The sequence below is a fragment of the Barbus barbus genome (genome assembly GCF_936440315.1).
Source record: "Barbus barbus genome assembly, chromosome: 6".
NCBI lineage: Eukaryota > Metazoa > Chordata > Actinopteri > Cypriniformes > Cyprinidae > Barbus > Barbus barbus.
Genome location: NC_136734.1, coordinates 27,863,867 through 27,891,208, shown reverse-complemented (window position 1 = coordinate 27,891,208; position 27,342 = coordinate 27,863,867). Strand labels below are relative to the sequence as shown.

Sequence of the window (27,342 nt, the reverse complement as noted above, 5' to 3'; positions counted from 1 at the left end):
TTTCTGAAGAATATTTTACTTTATTTTAAGGTGTCCTTGTTACAGTGCAGTTACACATTTAAGTACTGAGTAATATTAACTACATGTACTTACTATATGGTTAGGCTTTGTCTTAGGGTTACTTACATGTAATTATACATACTTTATTGTTATTATAATAGTAAGTACATGTAGCCGAACATGTGTAACAAGGACACCTGAAAGTGTTACCCTGAAGACATCTGTAGTTAAATGCAATGGAATTACATCAGTTCTGACATTATGGAGAAAAAAAAAAACACATTTTGATAGAAAGTATAATAGTAGCCTATTTACATCACTTAACATATATAATGACAACACTTTTTAGTCCTTTTTTCAGACATTTAACCGATCTGCCTGATCGCAGACGGAAGGTCATGTAAATGGTGCTTCCTGGGGTGATGTTGTATTCCTGCAACTTTCTGCCAGACTCCAGCTGTCTTCCGTTGAAAATCAGTCTCTGCTGGTCCACAGCGACTCTCTCTTTGCGGCAGATCTTAGCCTGGAGCTGATCTACGGTCTCGTTGACATCAACTTCATGCTTTCCGATCTGGCCCTTCTCATTCTTGACGAACACTTGGAAAGGTGCAGGGTTGGTGATGAGCAGGCTGACCACTGATCCAGAGTGCAATCCGTAACTGCTGAGGGTTCTAGAATCATCGTCGAAGCTGATACGGGTCCCGTTATCTGCAGACAGCTTCTGTTTGTTAGGAGGCTCTCCGAGGTGCTGATGAATGAGCTTCTTGAGTTCACCAACTGTGGTATGACCACTCACTGCCAGATGCTTCACAGTTCCGTTCAACAGTCTAATTGTCAGCTCCATCTGTTAAAATAAGATCAAATATAAAATAATTAAAATTGGACAACTACAGCATCATGTAGTTACTTAAAACTAGAGATTAGAGTTAATATTACTGCTCAATATTTTCATAGTTGTGCGGCTTACCTGGCTGGTTGTTCTATTGCTTTGTTGAATATGGCTTTCGTTGGATGTTTTCTTCAGAAAGTCTTGTAAGTCGCACCGAAATCAAATAATGTGCCTCTGGTAACACCGAGCAAAGGCATGCATTTATAAAGCATCAGCTCAAGCCCCGCCTCAAAACAATGTTTAGTTTCCAAAAACTTGCTCAGTCACTTTCGGTTTCCATTCTCACCAAATCACTGATGATAGTCCTGAGAAATCATTGACCAAGAAAATAAACAATTCAGAAATGGGTCATTCTAGAAACGTCCAGTTTTATTGATATGGCAAGATGTCTTAAAATGCATTTCTTTTTCTAACATTTAAACATTATTAGATTACCTTTTGACTTTATGAATACATATAAATGACAGCTTATTTTTTTTTTTTTTTTTTTTTTTAGCTTTTTGTGCAATTATTTCAAGACCACATGTAGCCTACAATTTTAAATGGTAGAAAACCTGTTTTGACCTCAAAATAAAACACTTTCCCATGGCTGTGTGGACGAGCAGTTTTGTGGTGCTTGGAATTCTTTATAATTAATTAAAAAACAAATATTGCCTCACTGATGGCTCAAGAAGGTGTAGCCTAATTGTTCAAATAACATATTGTTTCATTTTAAAATATAAAGAAATGGTAACCCTAATGTGTTTTGTAAAGGCTAGGGACAGAAAAAATGGACATTTCCATAAAATGACCCAAATATTCTTTCATTCATTCATTCATTCATGTATTTATTTATTTATAAATCTAGGTCAGCTGTATTTACGCAGCCAACCATTTGTGGGTCCCAAAACGTTCTGGGAAATTAAAAATAGCTAAAGGCTATCACCATTATAGAACGTCCTGTAGGCCTATTGGTTCCCTGCAGGTAATTACCAAAAAAACAAACATTGCAACGTCCTGGGAGCCCGCAGAGATCTTTCTTACTTGGATACATGGATAAACAAACAAACAAGATGTTAAATAAATGTAACAAACAATAAAACAAAAACTGCAGGAATCATATGAGTGCTCTGTTTTTGTATCTTATAGCTATATCCCATATCTGTTTTCTGTAATATACATTAAAAGCAGCGTATAGTTTATCAGTTTCATAAACATAAAAATTAAATGTAACAAAAAAATTAATTAGTCATCTACTTGAGAGTTTCATTCACACATAACAGGAAATCAGAGATGATTGGAATGTGAAAATGTTCCACCTGATCTCGGGGAAATCCAGGTAAAGTGAAGCACGTCATAGAAGAGCAAATATACCTGCTCCATTGTGACTACACAGCAGTTCAAGGTCACAGTTTTGTTTTCTGTTCTGGTGTTGTTTGCTGTTAATTATGCCTGCTGTCCATTATAGCCGACAGTCCCACCTGAGAGGTGGCAATCTTGTTTATCTACTATTTATGAACAGTGTTTATGTTTATTGCCCCGAATGAGCTTATTCTTCACTAAATATTCTGATTGAACACACTTTTGAAGTTAAAGCAGCCATATGGCTAAATAAACTTTCATTTACAAAGGAACTATTTTGAATTATTTAACATGAGAATATGTTTGGGTGCAAACTACTACTTTGTCTGTTTTGTCACAAAATGTGTATTTGTTACTCATACAACAATAATCTGTCAAATATTTATTATAAATATTGACAAATTTAGCATTCACCTCAATCAATTAATGAACCGAGACATTAGTCTGACTTCAAACTGAGACTGAATTATCACCACAAATAACTGTTCCAACTATTTATTTACAATTTATATAAATGAGTTCACAGATCATGCTTGTGACAGAAAATATAAGCAGTTACTTACAATTATATTTTTTAAAAAGTCTAAAAGTCACAGAACGGCTCACTAAAATGTGATTTTTTTTTAACAAGCATTTTTCTTATGCTTTAATCTGAAGTTTTGAGTTATGGTCTGAGACAGTGGTATAGGCATAACACCAGTCCTCTCTTCCAGATTGCATAAGGCTTGTCTGATCCATTATCTCATTATCTTTTTCTCTTACTCTTTGCACAGTTACGAGTGCTGTTTGCAAACATGGTTGCTTTATTCTGGTATGCATATCTAGCCTCGGTCAGGAAATGAAACCACAAAACCAGCTGCAGTAGGCCTTGGGTGAATCCAATTTGTGCCTTTAAAGGACTGCTAGACATCAGATATGTTTTAAATGTCTTCCAGGAAAACTGATGGGGAATATTAGTCAGTTTCTGTAAAATAAGTGTGATGTGGATCAGTAATGATATTCTGCTGCTACTTCCACTGACAGTTAATGAATTGTTGCTCTGTTATGAATCATTTTAGAAAATAAAAACTTGCTGATATCCTTCTACTGCTTGTGGAAGCACTGACAATGATGCCAGGGTTTTGATTGTTGTATTTGATTAATTAAAATATATTTTTTTAGCGGTTACTAATAATACTGCTGTTATCTTCACTGTGAGTTGATGTACATAAATAGCAGTGGTCTGCCTAATATATTTTGTATACTTTCATAACCCGATAAATGCATACAATGTTGTTTTTATGACACTTGGTTTAAAATAATTACCAGCACACACACATATTAATTTTATTATAATTTTATTCAGCACATTAATATTATGATTTAAAGACTCTTTACTGTATGACAGTGTTTTAAAGAAGGTAATATTGTTGTATTTAACATGTGAAAGAAATATTTTACACAGCATTTATAGCAGCTCTAATGTTAACAAATAAAATATACTTATTACTTTTTTTTGTTATAGAAATGAAGTTGCCTCTTTCACAAACACACAATCAGTTCTAAATATTCATGATTGTTTTGAAACTGGCCCCCATGCTTGCTGAGTTTCCTTTTCAGGGATTATTCAGCAACTTTCGGTTTCCATACTTCAGAAAAGCAGTGAGCATAACAGGCCATAAACATGACGTATGGTACAAACATCTAGGTGTGTTCAGAGCTTGAAATCTCATGGACAAGAATTACGTCATAGTGGAATTTTGTAGATTGAACCAATGTGAATGTATGTAGTTTGTTCCCTAATGCTTCTATTATTATTACTTTTACTATTATTTCTTTATTTATTTGTGTAACATCCATTAAATATGCAATTATATTCAATAATAAAGGTTCCAAATGGGAGTTTTCACAGTGATGCCATAGAAAAGAACCATTTTTGGTTCCCCAAAGAACCTTCTGCTCCTGAGTGAATCATTGGAAAGAGAGGGTATTCCCCATGATCACATGACGAGGGAAAGCCAGGTGATCCGAAACACACCCAACAGAGAGCAACCACACACACTCCGACGGTGTGCAGAGTAGGGGTGTGAGATACTGCAAATTTTGGTATCGATCCGATACCGAGTAAATACAGGGCCAGTATCGGCCCATACCGATTCCGATACTTGTCATTTAACAAAAAACATTAATTTAAATGACCAACAACAATTAAAAAAATTAACAATACTAATGTTGATATGATTAATATTATATTCCCCTTAAAGCTACGTGGATTTTATTTGCCTTTCTAAAAGTACTTTGCAGGCAGAGGAGCCCAGAATATGAAAGCAATAAACAGTTTCATGTGAAGTATTTTCCTCCCATAGAAAACCATTATAAAGAAAAGTTTAACATAAGTGGCTTATTGAATGAAGACATTGATATGAAAAAGAACTATTAAACCATAACTTGTTTATTATTGAAAGGATTTTAGTATGTTATGTATGTACTGTATTTTCTGTTTGTTTTATACATACTGTAATGTTTGTTATTATCGCAATAAAAAAAACTGTAATATGAAAAGGTCAAATTCGGTATAGTTTATCAAAAATATATAGGCCTACTATGTATGAACAGGTAAGCAGATGAACCCAGAACATGAATGCAACACGCTGATTTCTCTAATTGCAATATAAAAACATTTAATATGGTCCAATTAATGAATGGAGCAAGACAGTGATAAAGACCAAATAAATAAATAAAGACTAAATTCGGTATACAGCTTGTTAATAAAATATAATATGTTGCAAGCAGCTGAGCCCAGAATATATATGCAAACATGCTAAACATAGCAGCATATACACCCACAGACACAATGTCTTCCTTATTGCTCTCCATTCCTGTGTGCAAGCATAAACAACTCGTGTGGCATTGTGAATATGTGTGTGATGAAATATTTGTTTACTTAGATCTATTTTGTCCTCAAATGGCAAGATCAGTGGTTCTTAACAAGGGTATTCCTGTATTAATATGAGCTAAAAATAAAGATATTTCTTATGTTTCATTTTTTCTTTGAAGAATCAGGGATTCATTTTGGGAAACCCTGATATATGAGGTATCCTAAGAGTGAAAGATTGATTTATATACCTGGATGTCATGTGAATTAATAAAATTCAACTTTCAGTATATAAAGGATTAATAATTAGTCTATTTTTTGAGAAATTGTGAGTTTAAAAAAATTCTATTCAGTAAATCACAAAAACTTGAGAACCACTGAACTACAAAAAAGTCAATACTGACACTTTCTTATTGGGAATCATTAGAGCATTTATTATTTTAGTCACAGTTAAAGATAATTCATAATGCTAAAAGATACAGTTATATGCAGATAAATACAATGGAAATAGCCTACATGATTTCTGAAGAATATTTTACTTTATTTTAAGGTGTCCTTGTTACAGTGCAGTTACACATTTAAGTACTGAGTAATATTAACTACATGTACTTACTATATGGTTAGGGATTGTCTTAGGGTTACTTACATGTAATTATACATACTTTATTGTTATTATAATAGTAAGTACATGTAGCCGAACATGTGTAACAAGGACACCTGAAAGTGTTACCCTGAAGACATCTGTAGTTAAATGCAATGGAATTACATCAGTTCTGACATTATGGAGAAAAAAAAAAACACATTTTGATAGAAAGTATAATAGTAGCCTATTTACATCACTTAACATATATAATGACAACACTTTTTAGTCCTTTTTTCAGACATTTAACCGATCAGCCTGATCGCAGACGGAAGGTCATGTAAATGGTGCTTCCTGGGGTGATGTTGTATTCCTGCAACTTTCTGCCAGACTCCAGCTGTCTTCCGTTGAAAATCAGTCTCTGCTGGTCCACAGCGACTCTCTCTTTGTTGTAGACCTTAGCCTGGAGCTGATCTACGGTCTCGTTGACATCAACTTTATACATTCTGGTCTGGCCCTTCTCATTCTTGACGAACACTTGGAAAGGTGCAGGGTTGGTGATGAGCAGGCTGACCACTGATCCAGAGTGCAATCCGTAACTGCTGAGGGTTCTAGAATCATCGTCGAAGCTGATACGGGTCCCGTTATCTGCAGACAGCTTCTGTTTGTTAGGAGGCTCTCCGAGGTGCTGATGAATGAGCTTCTTGAGTTCACCAACTGTGGTATGACCACTCACTGCCAGATGCTTCACAGTTCCGTTCAACAGTCTAATTGTCAGCTCCATCTGTTAAAATAAGATCAAATATAAAATAATTAAAATTGGACAACTACAGCATCATGTAGTTACTTAAAACTAGAGATTAGAGTTAATATTACTGCTCAATATTTTCATAGTTGTGCGGCTTACCTGGCTGGTTGTTCTATTGCTTTGTTGAATATGGCTTTCGTTGGATGTTTTCTTCAGAAAGTCTTGTAAGTCGCACCGAAATCAAATAATGTGCCTCTGGTAACACCGAGCAAAGGCATGCATTTATAAAGCATCAGCTCAAGCCCCGCCTCAAAACAATGTTTAGTTTCCAAAAACTTGCTCAGTCACTTTCGGTTTCCATTCTCACCAAATCACTGATGATAGTCCTGAGAAATCATTGACCAAGAAAATAAACAATTCAGAAATGGGTCATTCTAGAAACGTCCAGTTTTATTGATATGGCAAGATGTCTTAAAATGCATTTCTTTTTCTAACATTTAAACTTAGACCACATTATTAGATTACCTTTTGACTTTATGAATACATATAAATGACAGCTTATTTTCATTTATTTTTTATTTTTTTGCTTTTTGTGCAATTATTTCAAGACCACATGTAGCCTACAATTTTAAATGGTAGAAAACCTGTTTTGACCTCAAAATAAAACACTTTCCCATGGCTGTGTGGACGAGCAGTTTTGTGGTGCTTGGAATTCTTTATAATTAATTAAAAAACAAATATTGCCTCACTGATGGCTCAAGAAGGTGTAGCCTAATTGTTCAAATAACATATTGTTTCATTTTAAAATATAAAGAAATTGTAACCCTAATGTGTTTTGTAAAGGCTAGGGGCAGAAAAAATGGACATTTCCATAAAATGACCCAAATATTCTTTCATTCATTCATGTATTTATTTATTTATAAATCTAGGTCAGCTGTATTTACGCAGCCAACCATTTGTGGGTCCCAAAACGTTCTGGGAAATTAAAAATAGCTAAAGGCTATCACCATTATAGAACGTCCTGTAGGCCTATTGGTTCCCTGCAGGTAATTACCAAAAAAACAAACATTGCAACGTCCTGGGAGCCCGCAGAGATCTTTCTTACTTGGATACATGGATAAACAAACAAACAAGATGTTAAATAAATGTAACAAACAATAAAACAAAAACTGCAGGAATCATATGAGTGCTCTGTTTTTGTATCTTATAGCTATATCCCATATCTGTTTTCTGTAATATACATTAAAAGCAGCGTATAGTTTATCAGTTTCATAAACATAAAAAATAAATGTAACAAAAAAATTAATTAGTCATCTACTTGAGAGTTTCATTCACACATAACAGGAAATCAGAGATGATTGGAATGTGAAAATGTTCCACCTGATCTCGGGGAAATCCAGGTAAAGTGAAGCACGTCATAGAAGAGCAAATATACCTGCTCCATTGTGACTACACAGCAGTTCAAGGTCACAGTTTTGTTTTCTGTTCTGGTGTTGTTTGCTGTTAATTATGCCTGCTGTCCATTATAGCCGACAGTCCCACCTGAGAGGTGGCAATCTTGTTTATCTACTATTTATGAACAGTGTTTATGTTTATTGCCCCGAATGAGCTTATTCTTCTCTAAATATTCTGATTGAACACACTTTTGAAGTTAAAGCAGCCATATGGCTAAATAAACTTTCATTTACAAAGGAACTATTTTGAATTATTTAACATGAGAATATGTTTGGGTGCAAGCTACTACTTTGTCTGTTTTGTCACAAAATGTGTATTTGTTACTCATACAACAATAATCTGTCAAATATTTATTATAAATATTGACAAATTTAGCATTCACCTCAATCAATTAATGAACCGAGACATTAGTCTGACTTCAAACTGAGACTGAATTATCACCACAAATAACTGTTCCAACTATTTATTTACAATTTATATAAAAAACATTTTTCTTATGTTTTAATCTGAAGTTTTGAGTTATGGTCTGAGACAGTGGTATAGGCATAACAAGCCAATAAAACTTACACACGACTGGTTTGAGTTCAAGTCACCTTTATTTATATAGCGCTTTTAACAATACAGATTGTGTCAAAGCATTTACATTTTATTTAACAACAAATGTTGGCCAGCAGCACATATGTAGAAATCTTAAACTGGAACTGTATGAGGAAAGTTACACTTATTCCAGATTTATCAGTTTAATAAATGACACGAATAGGCTACATTAAATCAAAATAAAATAAAATAAATATTCTGGCACTAGATATTAAATAGAATAATAAATAGTCATAAATGTGCATTTACAGATAATCTTATACAGTATGACTTTTCTATTTTGGCATAATTCATTTTTATTTATTAATGAATTGGATCAATTTTAAACCCTGGTCGTGCTGATCTCCTCTATGAACCTCCTCGGAGACGGAGAGTCATGTAAATGGTGTTTCCTGATGTGATGTTGTAGTCTTGCAACTTCTTGCCAGGCTCCAGCTGTTTGCCATTGAAAACCAGTCTCTGTTGATCCTTTGGGACTTTCTCTTTGTTGTAGATCTTAGTCTGGAGCTGATCTACGGTCTCATTGACATCAACATCATACGTTCCTACTCTGCCTTTTTCATTTTTAACAAACACCTGGAAAGATCTGTTGATGAGCAGGATCACAAGTGAGCCTGACTGCAAACCGTAATCTCTGAGTTTTCTGGAATCAAGGCTGATAAGGGTACCATTCTCGGCAGAAAGCCTCTGTTTGAAAGGAGGCTCCCTGAAGAGCTCAGAAAGGAGCTGCTTGAGTTCACCAACCGTGGCATCAGCTCTCACTTCCACACTCCTCTCATCTCCTCCCATCAGTTTTATTTTCAGTTCCATTACCTGCCAAAATATTAATTACAAGTTTTAAAAACTATCACAGCATCCATAGAGTATTTTGAAATCGGAGTTTACTTAATTATATTGAATTTATCGAATGTGGAATATTTTCATGCGATTTACCGAGCTGTTCATATCTTCTGCTGAAATCTGTTTGAAGTCAGGTAAATCACTCCAGCATCAAATAAATTGTCTCTGGATGGAGGCATGCATTTAAAGCATCAACTTAAGTCCCACCCACAAACAATAATGTTTCGTTTCTGAAAACTTCCTAAGGTCACTTTCTGTTTCCATTCCATTCAGTCGGGGATGAAGGCCTGTCATTGAACAGCAGATTATTGTTCAGCAAAGTATTATCAACGATGCATTCTTGTTCAGTTACATCAGAACCAAACTCCAAAACATTCATCAATTTATATATATATATATATATATATATATATACACACACACACTGACAATTAGTAGATGTTTTTATCCAATTTTTATCCAAAACAACTTACAAAGACAATCAGAATTGTTATGTACACATATATATATATATACATAATTCTGATGGTCTTTTATGTATAATAAACAAAGAAGAATAGTACTGAACAACAGGGATTATTGGAATGAAGGAATTTCCCATGCTCACATTTTGTAAAGGCAAATAAGGCATAGGCTACTAACTAAACATTTTGATACTCTCTGTAACATGTCCTTCTTGTTGGCTATTTCTTAGATTTGTTTATTTAAATGATTTTTTTTGTGTGTGTTTGCTTTATTTCATCTATCACTATAGAGGGACCATGAGTGATAGAAAGGCATCAACCATTTCCTTAAATATGTTTGAAACATTACAAGACATAATACACAAGATAAAAATATTTATTATAATGCAATTCAGATCCAATGTAACATTTCAGTCAGTGTTTAAGCATAGCAGATCTCTCTTCTCTGTTAGGCAGTGGGATGTTTCCTGCATTAAAAAAGAAAGATTGATTATTCATAAGCAGTACACATACTCAATTAATTAGAAAGAAAATGTACAAAGCAAATTTAACTAACACACCTTTGTTCTAATCTGATGGGCAAGCAGTTGAATTTATTCAGTGAATTCTAGTTCAGGTCTTCTCTGGTTAAATCAAATTATACAAACCCCAATACTAAATGCTAGAATGGAGATTAATTTGTTCTCAAGTTCTCATAAAACAGCTTGTCTTTTTAGTAATAGTTTTGTTTTTTACCTGGAGGTGCAACAAAGTACTCCTCTACAGTGTGTTTGGCCAGCTGGAGCAGCTCCTCCGCACATTCCCTCTCTGTTATCATATCATCTCTCAAATACAGCTCTCTGTACACAACAGGAAGGTCAAAGGAAAAATGTAGCTCTTATAAAATGGTGACATGTTGACACTGTACTGTATGCAAACATACTTTAAGAATGTATATATAGAAAGAGTAATATATTCTTGCACTAATATATATATTCTTGCACTAATATATATATATATATATATATATATATATATATATATACACATACATACATACATACACACATATATCTGCAGTTTTGTTACTGGTTTGCACTATCTGCCATGTGCCTTATGCCACTTTATCTATCTCTTTCTTTATTTTTCTACAAATGTCCTCATTTGTATATCTGTATAGTTGTATGTACATATGTTTAAACTGTATTTATCTGTATTTGAACGTCTACTGTCAGTGTCTTAAATGTTAACTGTATGCACCAAGGGTCTGAGAGTAACGCAATTTCAATTCTCTGTATGTATGTGCCGTACATGTGGAAGAATTGATAATAAAGCAGACTTGACTTCACTTTGAGTGTCTGCGAAGAGCAATCATTTTGCATTGAGAAAATATAGCAAATATAAATATTAACAGTCAACAAAAGAAAACACCATCAAAAAGGGTCTTAATACAATGGATACCCCTAAACTGACTGGACATCGTCCCCAGAACATCTAGCACACTGTCACATAATTTATATGAGTTGATGTGGGCATCAGCAGGATTCTTAAGTACCTGTCCTCTAGAACTGAATCCATCGGCTCCACACCATCAGTATTAATGACATGAAGCTGATCAGCAAATCGAATGGCTTTCTCCAGACAGTCCACCCCTTCTTTACTGCCAAAGTCAACAAGGGCTAATCTCTCCAACTTGTCCACTAAATCTGGCGAGACTCTTGTTGGCTGCAAATAAAATTAAACATCGTTATACGTTTCTGTCTTTTAGGAAAACATGAATTCTTCATTTTTATTAATAGTAAATCAGAATGAGATTGATTGCCAAGTATTCTTAAAAATGGTGTGTATGTAATGTATATACAAAATACTAAAGTACAATATATGACGAGTTCAGATGCAAAAGCCTCTAAATACGTCTGACGTTTTTCTTTAAAATAGCATGTCTTTCTGGCTACTATGTATAGGTTTGTAAGCACTGGTACTTCTGAATGCAACTTGCACTTGAAGTGAAAGTACTTGATGCACATATACTATGTGTTGAGTGCATTCACTCAGTATCGTTCTCTCATTTTTGACCAAGACAACTTTTAGAGGCTTTTGCTTTGGAACTCTTCACATATACATATATATATATATATATATATATATATATATATATATATACCTAGCAAAATTATACTGTAAATGTGTGTTTGTGAATGTGTGTTTATATGTAATCATATATAATGTATGTACAAAACAGACAAATTAAATATGTACAAAATAATCTATAAACAGAAATAATATTACGTTATTAATGAATATAATCGCTGTTTAGGGCAAACAGGGCAAACTGCTGCTCAGTTTCTGATCTATGTTTTTTTGCTGCCATCTACTGGGAGGTTCAAGAAACATTGTAAAAAAAATATAAAGTAAAGCTTTATCTGTATGTGGGCTTCTGTTAGTTATCATGCTACAGTCGTGCCAGTTTTTGCTTAGGTTGTCAACTATTGTCGGGGGTCCACATTTTACCCCACTGTCCCCTAATACACACTCCTGTATTTAATGAGTACAGCATAAGCTGCATAAACGTGTGTGCAGAAAGAGGCATTACCGGTGGAAGCTGATTTTCTGCTATGGGCTCCCATGTGGGTACTTGAGGAACCTGGAGAGTTGAACAATGTGCGAAATATTTATATTAGCATCGCATAATATGTTCAACATAAAACATTTGCTCACCTGGCTATTGATGGGTTAACATCTTACACATCTATCATCCCAACACATACGTCTGCAAATTAAGAACGCTTTACCTTGGAATTCCAGGCGGAGTTACTTGATTCTCGTTTGCCTGTCCACCGTGACCAGGACGTTCCGCTGCCCGCTACAGCGTCGCTTAGAGCGGGCAGAGTTAATACTCCACACCGAGGATGCGCAGGCCGCAACGCCCTTGAAGCTCGCGCTGCACATTTACAGAACATGTTAAAATGACGCTCCTAAGTGTGTCGCGTTGCTGTGCGCGGTGTTAAAATTGTAAGGATTTCTCTATTGCGAAGGACACGTAACCAAAGACGTCCTTCCAAAAAATGAAGATGGAAAAAACACGCTGTAACGTTACTTTTCCGGAAGTTGTATTTATTTTCTTTCTAGAAATCTTGTGTATCTTCCTAAGTCGTGGCCTAATGGTTAGAGAGTCGGACTTGTAATCCGAAGGTTGCGGGTTCGAGTCCCCGGCCGGCAGGAATTGTAGGTGGGGGGAGTGAACGTCCAGCGCTCTCTCCACCCTCAATACCTTGAGCATATGGGGGGTGCACCGTGCCATGGATTACCAACCAAAGTCGGCAGTCGTGTAGTTTTTACGTGTGAGAAGGAGTACGTCGCAACACAGACGCGTGACACCAACGCCGGAGAAGGAGTACGTCGCAACACAGACGCGTGACACCAACGCCGGAGAAGGAGTACGTCGCAACACAGACGCGTGACACCAACGCCGGAGAAGGAGTACGTCGCAACACAGACGCGTGACACCAACGCCGGAGAAGGAGTACTTTGCCACCACAATAAATTAGTATCTTACCCTCATGTGTTTTTTTCCCCAAGTTTTCTTACTTTCTTTATCAATCATTAACTTTTTTATTTTACTTTCCTGTGTTCTGATGACATTGACTATATCCTTGATACTAATTGTGTATTGCATACAAACTTGTATGTCATTGATGTCATCTCTGTACTTTTTACAAACATAATAATTAAAAAAATACTTCATTTGCATTCTCTTGGAGATTAATGACAAATTATACACCATCAAAGTCGCAATTTTATGTTATGTTCACAGCTATTTACAACAACTTCAAATATAAACACAATTAATAATTATAATCTATACACAAAATATTCTGGGATATGTCATTCTGAGTTTTTACTTTTGATGGTGGTAAGAATTTTAATTAACACAACTGACTATACAATGTGTGAATAGCCTACATTAGCTCACGACTATATGCAATATTCTTTTCAGGAGATTAAGTCATTTTAATAGCCTATTATTTTCAAGAAATCAACAATGGCAAAATATATGACAAAAATACTATTCTAATCACAAATTTCAAAACAATGCAGGTTCATTTTCAATTGTTTTAACTAGGGCTATCAGTAATGATTATTTTGTTAATCATCTGCTGAAGATTTTATTTATATATTTTTGGTAATTAAGATAAGTGAACAATATCTTTTAGTACCAATTAAATACATGTAATAAAGCGGCAATAATAATTGGTTGAAATAAAGTATCAAAATGTATAAACAATAAACTTACGTATTTTATGTATTATAAGAAATGCCAGCAGACGGCCTGACGATTGTTGTTAAACTTTACATCACCAGCAAACCATTGTTTATCTAATGATTAATTGCATTTACTCTGTAATGTTTGGCCACATATTTATGATAGAAATACTACAGCAACAGTTTAAAGTTTTATTTTGAAACCTTAACCATTTATTTATAAATATATTGATGCATTCTCATGTGTTGCTGGCTATGTTTTTAAGTTGCTACAAATAATTTCAACAGCACAAGTTTTGTCCGCATTCCCAAATGCAAGTTATTGTAGAAAAAAAGTACCAAGCATAGAATAAAATAATAGAAGGACCGTAAATGGTTTTGCCTCAAACTCAACTCTGTTGAACAGAACAGTACCAGAGGGTTAAAGGGATAGGATTGTTTATATTGTCCCAAACAAGTATTTCTTTTTTTTGCTTCTTTGGAAAATAAAAATTAAAAGGAGACTTATGGAAGACTTTTCCATGTCCCTCAAAAATATGATTATTGAGATTTCTTAAAATAAACAATGGTTCATTGCAGAGAAATTGTGAAAACTCTTGAAACCATTAATATTTACTGTACAGCTCAGCTGTACATATTTATGTTTTCTTGTGTTTTTTCCTATGTTTTTTTTTTTAAATTGTAAATTGATATTCTCCTTTTGATATTGATATTCAATGTAGGCTATTAGCCTATGGAGGTTTCATCATAACCTGCAGTTTTTTCTTGAACACAGTGTACCCATTTTCCTGTCTAATGTTTTCTCATTTTTCCAAAGGTACTAAATGTATAATCAAATCTAAGTAAATAATTGAATGTTCCTTTCTATTTCTGCTTGTTACTCTATTTACCAGCATTTCTTTGGATGTTATAAAACCATTTTTTCTTTCTGCCATCTACTTTTCACATTGTTTTATTAACTTCATCTCAGTCTTACCAATTTACTTTCATGCCTATATATATATAAAACTTTCCTTTGGCTACCTTTTCACATTTACCTGCCAATGAATACGTCCTTACTAACTCAAGAGATTGCATTACAGTAAAATAAAACGATTTGCTTTTAATAAAACAGTCATTAATACAATTTCTAGACAATTCTGAGCCAAACAGAACATGAAATAGATAATTAACTATTAATACTTGAATTAGGTGTTGAGGCAGTTATCAAGGTGTTGAGGGTTGCATGATAATTACAGACAGGTGTGTTGGAGCAGTGTTGGAGCTGAAGGCTGTAGTAGCTCTTCAGGAGCAGGGCTGGAGACCCCTTGTCTATACAAATTATGATCTTTTTGGTTATTTCTTTCACCCACTGTTGTAGTGCAGGAGGGGTTCCAATTCATGTTTTGGAGTCTGCACATTTTGTATCTCTCCCTTATCTGACATACACCTTTCAGCACTCTCTATTTTTCCACCATCAAATATTAGTGATTCACATTTCACAAACTTACATGTAAATGGACTATATAAAATTACACTGTCAATACACAAGTTACATAAATCAATGCATTTATTTCCATTCAAAGTTAATACAAATTAATAATATTAGACTAAAACGATTCCTTATATTATAGCTCCATCTAGTGGACAAGGTTAATATCCAAGCCTTCAGGTTGCTGTTGAAATTGCTTATGATTTAGAGCAGTGGCTTTCAATCCTGGAAATAAGGGAGACTTGCAAAATGTGCAGAGCGGTGGGTCCCCAGGACCAGGATTGAAAACCACTGATTTAGAGCAGTGGTTATAATGCCAAAATACAATTATAATAGTTCAGGAGGAGAACAGCAAATTCTAAACCAGGAGTTCTCAACTGATTAGGGTTGGAGCTAAACTCTGCAGGAAAGTGGACCTTGAAGACCATAGCTGACAACCCCTGGTTCAGAATTTGCTGTTCTCCTCCTGAGCATCAGAAATTCATACATCTATTATAACTGCTCCTCTTTTTGGTCAGAAGTTACCATGTTAGTATTAATTTGTTGTAACAAATTTAATAATAATAATAATCATAAAAATCCTTTCTACCATCAACTTTTTACTGTTTCACTTTTTGTAAACTCTTATTTTCCAAAATAGATAAGCTATATACATGAAACCAAGAATGTTTTCCCAGAATAACTTGTTCTGCACCACATTTAATGTTGAAGAAAATGTTAAAAGACTTAAAGAAAATTCAGGCAAGATCACGAAGGAACAAAAAAGAAAGAAAAATTAGGGCCATAGCATCCAACTTAAAATAATGCCTTTAATGTTCAAAACATGTTTAATTTATTCACTTCAACACTAACATAACAGCCAATACACACACACACACATACATAATACATGAAATAAATGTAGAATTCTTATGGATTATTGTCACTTGTTAGTTAACCAATTACTGTAAAATCTGTATGTATCAGGCGTCATGGAATGCGACGTACATAGAGACGACGTATGTATCAGGCGTCATGGAATGCGACGTACATAGTTCAGACGTACCAATCACACGTCATTTTTTATGTAAATTTCTCACGTACGCCGCCGTCACGTCGCCGCCTAAGATTGGTTCTACAGTGACGTCGCCGTGACGTCGCCGCGGGACTATCGTCTGCCCTCCCTATCAATCCCATTCAAAATTTGACACGGTCTGACGGCGACGGAAGGGTAGACTGCTCCTTCTCCTTCTCCTGCTGAGCCTTAGAACGGCACGGCCTGCCCCTCATATGAGCAAGGCACCGAACCCCCAACTGCTCCCCGGGCGCTGCAGCATAAAATGGCTGCCCACTGCTCCGGGTGTATGTTCACGGTGTGTGTGTGTTCACTGCTGTGTGTGTGTGCACTTTGGATGGGATAAATGCAGAGCACGAATTCCGAGTTATGGGTCACCATACTTGGCTGAATGTCACTTCACTAAAAGAGAGGAGTGTGCGAGTCTCCACCAGAGCCCGGATAGCGGTATGGAAATGCAGAGACGTGATTGGCTGTCATAAAATGCAGAAAATGGAAACGGTGAAATCTGATAGGCTGTCATAAGATGGTCTTCAGCAATCTCAGGGTCGTGGGTTCGAGCCCCACGTTGGGCGATAACTTTATTTACACAATACACTGGTGGCTTTGTTCTGTGAACAATAATTGCAACACATACAAAACAACAGAATAAGGTGCCACAGAATAACATATAAAAGGGATGGCTCACCCGCTCATCCCTCACTTTGTTGTGAACCTGTAAAAGATTGGTCTGTGGTACAAAAAAAGTTTCTTTTCTTTTTTTTTTTTTTTTTGTCCTTACAAATGGTAATCAAAGGTATCCAAAACTGGGTATCTTCTCAAAATATCTTCTTTTGTTTCCCATAGAAGAAAGGATATCATACAGGTTTGGAAGGGCATAAGTGTGAGTAAATGATGTCAGAATTTAATTTTAGGGTGACTATTTAACTCAAACAAAGAGTTCGAGAGACTTGAATTAACTGAAAAACCTGATTATCAGATTTGAATGAAAACACAAATAAAGTTTGATTATCAATTTCAAAATTTAACTTCACTATAAAAATTTTAATTAAATTTTATTTAATTTGCCCATTTTTGTTTTTTTATTCAAATGTAAACTGGGGAAACGTGTCACACCATATGTGACCCTGGACCACAAAACCAGTCATAAGGGTCACTCTGAAAGCTGAATAATTAAGCTTTCCATTGAAGTATGGTTTGTTAGGATAGAATAATATTTAGCTGCGACACAGCTATTTGAAAATCTGGAATCTGAGGGTGCAAAAAATCTAAATATTGAGAAAATCGCCTTTAAAGTTGTCCAAATGAAGTTAAAAATTAAGTTTTGATATTTATGGTGGGACATTTACAAAATATCTTAATGGAACATCATATTTTGGTATAAAAGAAAAATAGATAATTGTGACTGCTGGCTATTGCTATAAATATACCCGTGCTACTTATGACTGGTTTTGTGGTCCAGGGTCACTATAAGCATTTTGATATCAAATTTCTGGACAGTCAACATGTTTAAACATCAATACTTACACAGTATTTATTAAAAATAAAATATTTATTTATACAACTCATGCATGGATAAAACTTTAACCACATACAAAACACAACACTTTTTTTTTCTTTTTTTGTAGTGTTTATTAACCTTTTAAGTATTGTACGTTAACTAACAGGGTTGACAAGTAAATACTCTTATGGAAATTAAGAGGGTTCAAAGTCATCACCTGACTGCTGCTCTATTCACATTTCTTACATTTCCTCAAAAAGGAATACAAAACTGCATAAGACCTTAAATTAGACAAACATCACTTTATTAAAGTGATTCAATTCCTTACTTGATTTCAACAAATGAAGGTAACATTAGCTGGCACAGGAGGAGGTAGATGATGACAAAGCCTCAGCTTAAATTGGCTGCATCTTCAGAGTGTGCAGGTCAAGAATACATCTTTGCTTTTGTAATACAATACACTAAATCTGGGAGTCTTGAACTGTCTATGGGTTCACTCTAGCAATAGTGTGGACTGCAGAGTTCTACGAGTCCTTCGGCTAGTCTTTCTTTCCTGCTCCAATATTCCCAGATGCTTTCTCCTCCTAGAGGGAGTGTGACACAAGAAATCATCGATGGTCTGCTTGGTGATCTGGCCGGCCTCCTCTAACAGTCTCACCACCTGCTCAACCTTCCCCTCCCACAGCCCACCAGCACTCTTGTTCTTCAATTCATTAACCTAAGAGAGCAGAAAGGAACAGGGAATGGGAGAGGAAACAGATTAAAACATGCTTTACAATCTGCCCTGGTTTAATCTAAGTATTTTGTTTTCATACAATACGTGTTTGGCTTCTGTATTGTAAGCTGAGGGTCTGATGTTCCATATTTATGTTTTTATATAAATTACCCGTCAAGTTTAGAAAAGTTTATATATATATATATATATATATATATATATATGATTGAATTTAGCTTAGTAGACAAATATAAAGTATACTACTGTTCAAAAGTTTTGGATTTTTTTTTTTTTTTCATTTTCAAAAGCAAGATATTTTTGAAAGATGTCTCATGCTCACCATGGCTGCATTTATTTATTATGCAAAAATACATTAAAACAGTACTGTCAAATAATATTACAATTTAAAGTAACTTTTATTTTTATACATATTTTAAAATATAATGTATTCCTGTGATGGAAAGGTGAATATTTTCAGCAGTCATTACAGCAGGCTTCAGTGTCACATGATCCTTCAGAACAGCATATTTTTGAAATAAAGATATTTTTTTACATTATAAATCAATTTAATGCATTTTTGCTGAATAAAATTATTACACTCTTTAAAAAAAACATACTGTCCCCAAACCTTTGAATGGTAGTGTAAACTGTGGTGTCTTTACAAAACTAAACTTTTAATTCCTTTAATTTTTTAAATGAATGAATTGGACCATTTAAAATATAGTGCTCTCCAAAAGTATTGGAACAGTAAAGAGAAAATTGCTCTGTTGGCTGTGGAGTCAAGACATTTACAAATATGATTAAATGTATATGAGACAAAACTACAGAATGTCACATTTTATTATTGGGTGATTCAACACATAGATGTTTTACCAGCTAAGAAGTTCAGCACTTTTATAGTTTCATCCCCCTGATGTGAGCATAACTATTGGAACAGTTGCCTCGCAGGTCTTTCTAAGTGATCAGCTGTGTCCTGTTGCATTAATTATTCAGATATTAAAAGCAGGGAATGTGTTGTATTAGCTATATCCATTACTTCTGCATTCTGAATCTTGTATTCGATGATGACACACACAAACCAGGATGAAGACGAGGGAGAGAAAAGAAAGCAATTTGGATGCTTAAAATCTGTTAAAGGATTGTTAGGCTGCATTAATTAGATCAACCGGAACCAGGAACACTCCTCATAGCACATGATGTACTCGTTACATCATAAGAAGAATGGCATCTACGCTAATATTTGTCTGTTTCTTTCTTATTCTGTTTCTCAGTCCGTGTCTGGATCAGACGGTGGATCGGGGCCGGGAGATGATGTCTGCGGTCCTGATCGTCGGCGGAGCCCGGACACCTGGATGAGCCCCGGGGACATAGCCCCAGTGAAGACCTCGACTAAAAATACAAAACTAAAAATAAGACAAAATAACTAAAAAATATAATAAAATACCTAACTACATAATACTATTATTGTTAGAAATTGCAATATAAAAATAGAAATAATACATTTATATATTTAAAATTTTAATTAAAACAATAAGTAAACAATAATATCCTGGCCAGAGTAGAACTGGTCCCCTGACTGAGCCTGGTTTCTCCCAAGGTTTTTTTTCTCCATTCTGTCACAGAGGGAGTTTTGGTTCCTTGCCGCTGTCGCCTCTGGCTTGCTCAGTTGGGGACACTTAATTTATAGCGATTATCGTCAATTTGATTTCACAGATACTATTTAAACTAAACTGAGCTAGACAATGACATCTCTGAATTCAATAATGAAATGCCTTTAACTGAAAATTGAGTGTTTAATCTTATCATTACACATTACTGACACTCTATCCTCCAATTTGATACTGTTAAGTGCTTTGACACAATCTGTATTGTTAAAAGCGCTATATAAATAAAGGTGACTTGACTTAAAATAAAAGGAGGAAGTCAGTTAGAGCTATAGCAAAAACAAAGGGCATTGAGAAATCAAGAGTTTGGAAACCACCAGAGACACCAGCAACCAACAATGACCTGATCGGCTGAGAAAACAACAGTAGTTGATGACAGACAAATCATAAAAGCTGTGAAAATTAATCATAAAAGACTTGTCTGTAAAATCACCAACAACTTCCAGAAAGCTGGGGTGATGCTCTGACAATTTACTGTCCTCAGGAGACTTTGACACAGAATTACAGATGCTACACAGCAAGATGACCTCTGACATCTGACCAGCACCAAAAATAGAAAGGCAAGATTAGAGTTTGCAAAAAATCACAAAGGTGAGCCAGAAGAGTTTTGGAACTGTGTTTATGGACCGATGAGACAAAGATGAATCTTTATCTAAGTGATGGGAAAGCAAAAATGTGGAGAAAAAAGGGAACTGCAATGATCCCAAGCATACAGCCTCATCTGTAAAGCATGGTGGAGGTGGTGTCATGGCATGGGCATGTATGGCTGTCTCTGGAACAGGCCCTCTCAACTTTACTGATGACTTAATGTATGATGACAGTAGCAGAATGAATTTGGAAGGGTACAAAACCATCTTGCCTGATTCATTGGGAAGTGCTTCATATTGCATCAGGACAATGACCCAAAACACCCTGCCAGTTCAGTCAAGGAATTTATAAGGGCAAAGAAATTGAAAGTCTTAGATTGCCCAAGTTTATCTCCAGATTTAAATCTGATTGAACATGAATTTCACCAGCTGAAGAGGAGAGTAAAGGCAGAAACTCCCCAAAACAAGCAACAATTGGAATTGGCTGCATTAAAGGCTGGCACAAGCATTTCAAAGGATGAGACCTGACTGTCACAGACTCACTGCTGTGCGCCAGGGATCTGCAACTACACGGAACAAAATTATAAACGCAACACTTTTGTTTTTGCCCCCATTTTTCATGAGCTGAACTCAAAGATCTAAGACTTTTTCTATGTACACAAAAGGCCTATTTCTCTCAAATATTGTTCACAAATCTGTCTAAATCTGTGTTAGTGAGCACTTCTCCTTTGCAGAGATAATCCATCCACCTCACAGGTGTGGCATATCAAGATACTGATTAGACGGCATGAGTATTGCACAGGTGTGCCTTAGGCTGGCCACAATAAAAGGCCACTCTAAAATGTGCAGTTTTACTGTATTGGGAGGGGGGGGGGGGGGGGGGGGGTTGGAGGGGGGTGGTCCGAAAACCAGTCAGTATCTGGTGTGACCACCATTTTCCTCACGCAGTGCAACACATCTCCTTTGCATAGAGTTGATCAGGTTGTCCACTCCTCTTCAATCGCTTGCTGGATATTGGCAGGAACTGGAACACGCCGTCATATACGTCGATCCAGAGCATCCCAAACATGCTCAATGGGTGACATGTCCGGCGAGTATGCTGGCCATGCAAGAACTGGGATGTTTTCAGCTTCCAGGAATTGTGTACAGATCCTTGCAACATGAGGTGATGGTCGTGGATGAATAGCACAACAATGGGCCTCAGGATCTCGTCATGGTATCTCTGTGCATTCAAAATGCCATCAATAAAATGCACCTGTGTTTGTTGTCCATAACATACACCTGCCCATACCATAACCCCACCGCCACCATGGGCCACTCGATCCACAACGTTGACATCAGCAAACTGCTCACCCACACAACGCCATACACGCTGTCTGCATCTGCCCTGTACAGTGAAAACCAGGATTCATCCGTGAAGAGAACACCTCTCCAATGTGCCAGACGCCATCAAATGTGAGCATTTGCCCACTTAAGTCGGTTACGACGACGAACTGCAATCAGGTCGAGACCCCGATGAGGATGACGAGCATGCAGATGAGCTTCCTTGAGACGGTTTCTGACAGTTTGTGCAGAAATTCTTTGGTTATGCAAACCGATTGTTGCAGCAGCTGTCCGCGTGGCTGGTCTCAGACAATCTTAGAGGTGCTTGAAGATGCTGGATATGGAGGTCCTGGGCTGGTGTGGTTACACGTGGTCTGCAGTTGTGAGGCCGGTTAGATGTACTGCCAAATTCTCTGAAACACCTTTGGAGACGGTTTATGGTAGAGAAATGAACATTCAGTTCACGGGCAACAGCTCTAGTGGACATTCCTGCAGTCAGCATGCCAATTGCATGCTCCCTCAAAACTTGCGACAACTGTGGCATTGTGCTGTGTGATAAAACTGCACATTTTAGAATGGCCTTTTATTGTGGCCACCCTAAGGCACACCTGTGCAATAATAATGCTGTCTAATCAGCATCTTGATATGCCACACCTGTGAGGTGGATGGATTATCTCGGCAAAGGAGAATTGCTCACTAAAACAGATATAGACAGATTTGTGAACAATATTTGAGAGAAATAGGCCTTTTGTGTACATAGAAAAAGTCTTAGATCTTTGAGTTCAGCTCATGAAAAATGGGGGCAAAAACAAACGTGTTGCGTTTATAATTTTGTTCAGTGCAAATAATAGCTTTTAATCTTTTTTATCTGCTTTATGTTTAACTGTCCCAATACTTATGCTCACATCAATGAGTGGAATGAACTCTAAAAGTGCTGTTCTTTTTATTTTTTAAAACATGTACGTGTTGAAACGGCTAATAATAAAATGTGACATTCTGTAGTTTGTTTTATATTCATCTTTTAATCATATTTGCAAATGTCTTGGCTCCACAGCCAACAGAGCAATTTTGTCTTTACTGTTCCAATACTTATGGAGGGCACTGTACATCCCAGGGTACACCTCCAAATATAATGAGTCTGAGTTTTGATTTGTTTTACATGGCTAACATTGGCGATTGCATAATTCCATTTGTTATTTAATAGTTTTGATGTCTTTACCGTTAAATGTAGTAATAATTACGAGGTTTAATCTGTAGGTGTGTCCAAACTTGACTGGTGTATCTGATATCTCACCACTTCCTGAGAGAACTCTGGTTTCTTCACAAACACTGGAGTCTTTGACACTAGGGCTGTTGTGAGGGCAGAGACTGCTTCTTTCATGGACCCTTTCATAGCCAAAATAAGAACCTAAAAACAGAGCAGTTAACATATGCAAGCTCTTTCAAAGGCTGATTTAGATAAACACACACACACTTACCCTTAAGTTCTGGCACAGCCGACTGTCCGTGCTCATTATCTGAGAGTAGAATGCCTGGGCTCTCTCTATATCTTTCTACAACATATATCAGGTAAAATGAAAAGTAAGTGATTTACAGTTAATGGGTCAAATTATATTATACTGTATATAACATAGCATACTGTTAGTACATCAAAGATACAACATTGTCTGTGATTGAATGATAATTACACAATATCTGAATGCTTTTTAACAAATAAAATCTGATATTACACCAACCTACTCGATTTAAGGCATTACATAACATACATTTAGTCTTTAATTTGAAATTAGATATAGATATTTCAGTCAGCTTACCTGTTTGAGAGCAAGAGCAGCTGCAAAGCAGTAGGCATGTCGAGGAATGAGGCTGCCTTTTGTCTGACCTTCTTCCAACAGGGTCAAACAGATAAGATATGACTTTGAGGTGTTCTGCCAATCCCAAGATACAGAAATATTTGATAAATGATGCTTATTAAATTATTTTGTACTTGACATTACTTGAAATTACGGTGAGAAGCTACGGTCCAAAAAACAAGCCAAAACATTGTACCTGTTTAGAAAAATTGTAGACATTTTATTGTTCTGAAATTAGTTTGTCTTTTTTGGGATTCAAGTCACTCTTTGCTAATTCTTAATGGCTTTAATACAAACTAGCATACAATACTTGCTTCTACACTGCCTTTACCAGTTTATAACAAGTTGCCAAGGCTAGCATGAAGGTGTCTTTGTTGAAGGGCACTCCTTGTTTTTTCATTTCTCCCACCAACTCCAGGCAACCTGTGAGAACATCATCAGTGACCCACATCACATAGACTGAAACCATGGCAACTGACAGACAGACCAATTTGCATTTTTGCAGATAGGAAGCAGCATTGGTGAAGTATTTTATCGTGCTGATCAATTCCCTCATGAATCTCAAATACGCATTTGGCTCACTGGTTTTTCAAATATTTTAAATTTTCAGATGTTTCAGCTTTATTTCATACAACTTTTCTGAGCCAAAACCAAGGGCAATGGGAGCACAATACAAATCGTAATGATTGTTTCACACTCCAGCAGAACGTAGAGACAAGCAGAAGAAACTTACTTTTGTAACACTGTTTAGTGAAAAGCATGTCGATAGCAATATTAAAGGATGTAGAGTCCGAAAAGAATCCTTTGAGAGCCTATGCAAAAAAAAAAAAAAGAAGGAAAGATAATGTCAAATCTCACTACAATTCGTGTCCATAGTCATGCTGTAAAATTTGCATTCATTTTCACATACTGGATCTGTCAGAGTTCTGGCTCCCAGCTCCTCCAAACCCAGCTCATAGCATAACCTCATGAAAAGAGGGCCAAACTTGAATTCCCCAAATGCCATGTTATGATTCTCTTCATGGTACCTGGAATGGACAGAAATGAAAAGCGAACAGTGTTGTATTATATACAAAAACATAAACATATATCAAAATAATCTCTAATACAATCAGAATAATATTAAATATTTAAAAAATATATATTCAGATTAATATTATACTGAATGCAATTAAATCACTATGAATTTGCTCTTTGGGTAAACATATACATCTTTATAATATAAATAGTGTCAATTTCCCTAAATAGATTATTGAGGCAGTTTTACCTGTACATAGCATTTCTCGCCATAAAAACATCTTCAGCAGACTGGCATAAATACAGAAGTATTTTCAATTCATCCTTTAAAATTAGCTGTTTTTTCTCCATTTTCTGATTTACCGTATCAAAGTAATAACCTGTTTAAAAAAAAAAAAAGTGACATTCAGGGTAAATGACAATTAAAGGTGCACTCATTATCATTCAAGTTGCTCTGGCCAATAGGACAGTTACAGACATGCCAGGCATGAATACTGCAATAGCATCATTCATTAATTCCAGATGTCAAATTAGGTATCTTATAACAGAGATAATGAGATAAAAGTAGTAGTAGTCAAGTCAGTTGGTCATGCGATCTCAGCATCTCTGCTCCTATGAGGCAACCCATGTCAAATAAAACAGCTTTTGATATGACTGCAGTCTGATTGCAATCTCATGAGGGTGTTGATGTTTTAAACATTTTTGAGAAGTTCTATGTCTTTTAATGAGACAAATGTGACTGAGTGCACCTTTAAAATAATGATATTCAAACACCAGAAAGTGGCGCAAATTTATTTCAATCGTGCCAAATGATGCCTGCCTTTTGATCCTGACACTTGGTGGGCAACAGCAAGTTTCCTCTGCTGAAAATCCTGCAGCTTCACCACATCTTCAGACAAAAGATAACGTTTAGCTAAAACAAAAGAGCATTTGTTAACAAGTCAGTTTCTTTGCAGTTGTTGGAAAACCCAAATGTTAAGCTGTGTCAGAGGGGCTGTCATTTGTTTTACCACCATCACATTTAAACCCTGCTGAACAAAAATTTAAACTAGCTAATTTGGTTTTTAGCGGGTTATGGGCACTTTTTACTTGATCAGGCTGGGAAGCAAACTTAGGAGTTTGACGTTTTAAGGGTTATTTCCAGAAGGACAGTAACACAGACAGATAATGTAAATAAAAACGACTAAGTAACGTTACACATGAAAAGAAGGGGGACAGTAAGTGACAAATTCTTCAGTCCTCATACATTTTCATCAGTCGACAGTCGATATATTCTCTCTACACTGGGTGGGGGGTGTGTATGCTAGAATAGCTCATCTGCTTCTTAATGACCCTGGCCTTGACTTTTAACGCCACATTCTATAGTATGTTCTCAGTTTGCTGGCTAAAGCCAAACAGATAGCAAAGTTAAGCGCATATTACCTCCATGTCGACATTTTAAGCAGTCTGACTTAATGGCTCCTCGAAGCACTGCAGCTCTGGACGAATCGGTCAGTATAATACGAGCGCAGGCATACAGTCCTCGCAGCGCCATGTCTGTCTGAACTCAGAGTGGATCAGTCCTGAATATAAGAATGAATATTTCAGCAGGTAGAATTATTTAGATATATTTGTTGAACAACACATATTTTTAATTTAAAATGCTTTGAGAAATTTTATATATGATTAGCAATAGAAACAATTAAAAGTATTTTACTAACCCCGGCACCCCCGTTTTTTAGGTCGACATGGAACATTCCAATGTGGCGTTGCCCTGTCAGCCGGTATGTGAGAATTACGTTGTTTGGTTTAAGACAGGGAAACGCATATTCATTTTTAGACCATGTTTCGGTTGTGAATGTGGATAGACATTTTCCAACAGTGGTTTAAAACGCTTTGCATTCTTTTTACTGCTAATTTACACCCTACGTCTAACACTAGATTTTTTTTAACATTCACAGGGGATACATACAACAGAAATCTTGTTTAAAAGAACAATATGTGACTTAGATTGATGTAAACCAATAAAATACATACACAACCAGAATACAAAACACAATAATATTCTACTAAAATAATCAGGCCAAAAAAATAAATAAATAAAATAAAAACAAATATAAAGAAAAAAAAACAAATAGAGAAAAACTTAACATAAACATATTTAAAAA

The 27,342-nt window shown here is 35.8% G+C and overlaps 5 protein-coding genes across 6 annotated transcripts; all 5 read right to left on the bottom strand.

Moving 5' to 3' along the window:
* Positions 1-316: 316 nt before the first annotated feature.
* On the bottom strand, positions 317-844 carry LOC306870753 (polyubiquitin-like; the record flags this gene model as incomplete). The annotated part of the gene is made up of 1 exon (XM_079418175.1): positions 317-844. The coding sequence occupies one exon, from the start codon at positions 842-844 to the stop codon at positions 317-319; it is 528 nt and encodes a 175-aa protein (XP_079274301.1).
* Positions 845-5,499: 4,655 nt separating this feature from the next.
* LOC306870827 (uncharacterized protein) lies at positions 5,500-6,669 on the bottom strand. Its single transcript, XM_079418255.1, has 2 exons — positions 6,572-6,669; positions 5,500-6,448 (listed from the first exon to the last, which is right to left on the bottom strand). Exon 2 carries the CDS (start codon positions 6,446-6,448, stop codon positions 5,978-5,980), a length of 471 nt encoding a protein of 156 aa, XP_079274381.1. The 5' UTR covers positions 6,572-6,669; the 3' UTR covers positions 5,500-5,977.
* A 1,779-nt stretch (positions 6,670-8,448) lies between these two features.
* LOC306870719 (ubiquitin-like protein ISG15) lies at positions 8,449-9,558 on the bottom strand. The gene is made up of 2 exons (XM_079418148.1): positions 9,398-9,558; positions 8,449-9,277 (listed from the first exon to the last, which is right to left on the bottom strand). The coding sequence occupies exons 1-2, from the start codon at positions 9,407-9,409 to the stop codon at positions 8,813-8,815; spliced, it is 477 nt and encodes a 158-aa protein (XP_079274274.1). The 5' UTR covers positions 9,410-9,558; the 3' UTR covers positions 8,449-8,812.
* A 570-nt stretch (positions 9,559-10,128) lies between these two features.
* gatc (glutamyl-tRNA amidotransferase subunit C) lies at positions 10,129-13,026 on the bottom strand. The gene is made up of 5 exons (XM_079419991.1): positions 12,540-13,026; positions 12,341-12,391; positions 11,303-11,472; positions 10,504-10,607; positions 10,129-10,235 (listed from the first exon to the last, which is right to left on the bottom strand). Exons 1-5 carry the CDS (start codon positions 12,705-12,707, stop codon positions 10,183-10,185), a joined length of 546 nt encoding a protein of 181 aa, XP_079276117.1. The 5' UTR covers positions 12,708-13,026; the 3' UTR covers positions 10,129-10,182.
* A 5,020-nt stretch (positions 13,027-18,046) lies between these two features.
* ptcd2 (pentatricopeptide repeat domain 2) lies at positions 18,047-26,753 on the bottom strand. Of its 2 annotated transcripts, none has more exons than XM_079419529.1 (10): positions 26,618-26,753; positions 26,016-26,108; positions 25,446-25,575; positions 25,089-25,206; positions 24,912-24,990; positions 24,510-24,601; positions 24,140-24,253; positions 23,804-23,878; positions 23,620-23,733; positions 18,047-18,754 (listed from the first exon to the last, which is right to left on the bottom strand). In XM_079419529.1, exons 1-10 carry the CDS (start codon positions 26,727-26,729, stop codon positions 18,530-18,532), a joined length of 1,152 nt encoding a protein of 383 aa, XP_079275655.1. In that variant the 5' UTR covers positions 26,730-26,753; the 3' UTR covers positions 18,047-18,529. The 2 variants fall into 2 exon arrangements, with proteins under 2 accessions (XP_079275655.1, XP_079275656.1); XM_079419530.1 differs by having other exon boundaries at positions 26,016-26,084; positions 26,618-26,748.
* Between the last annotated feature and the right edge of the window lie 589 nt (positions 26,754-27,342).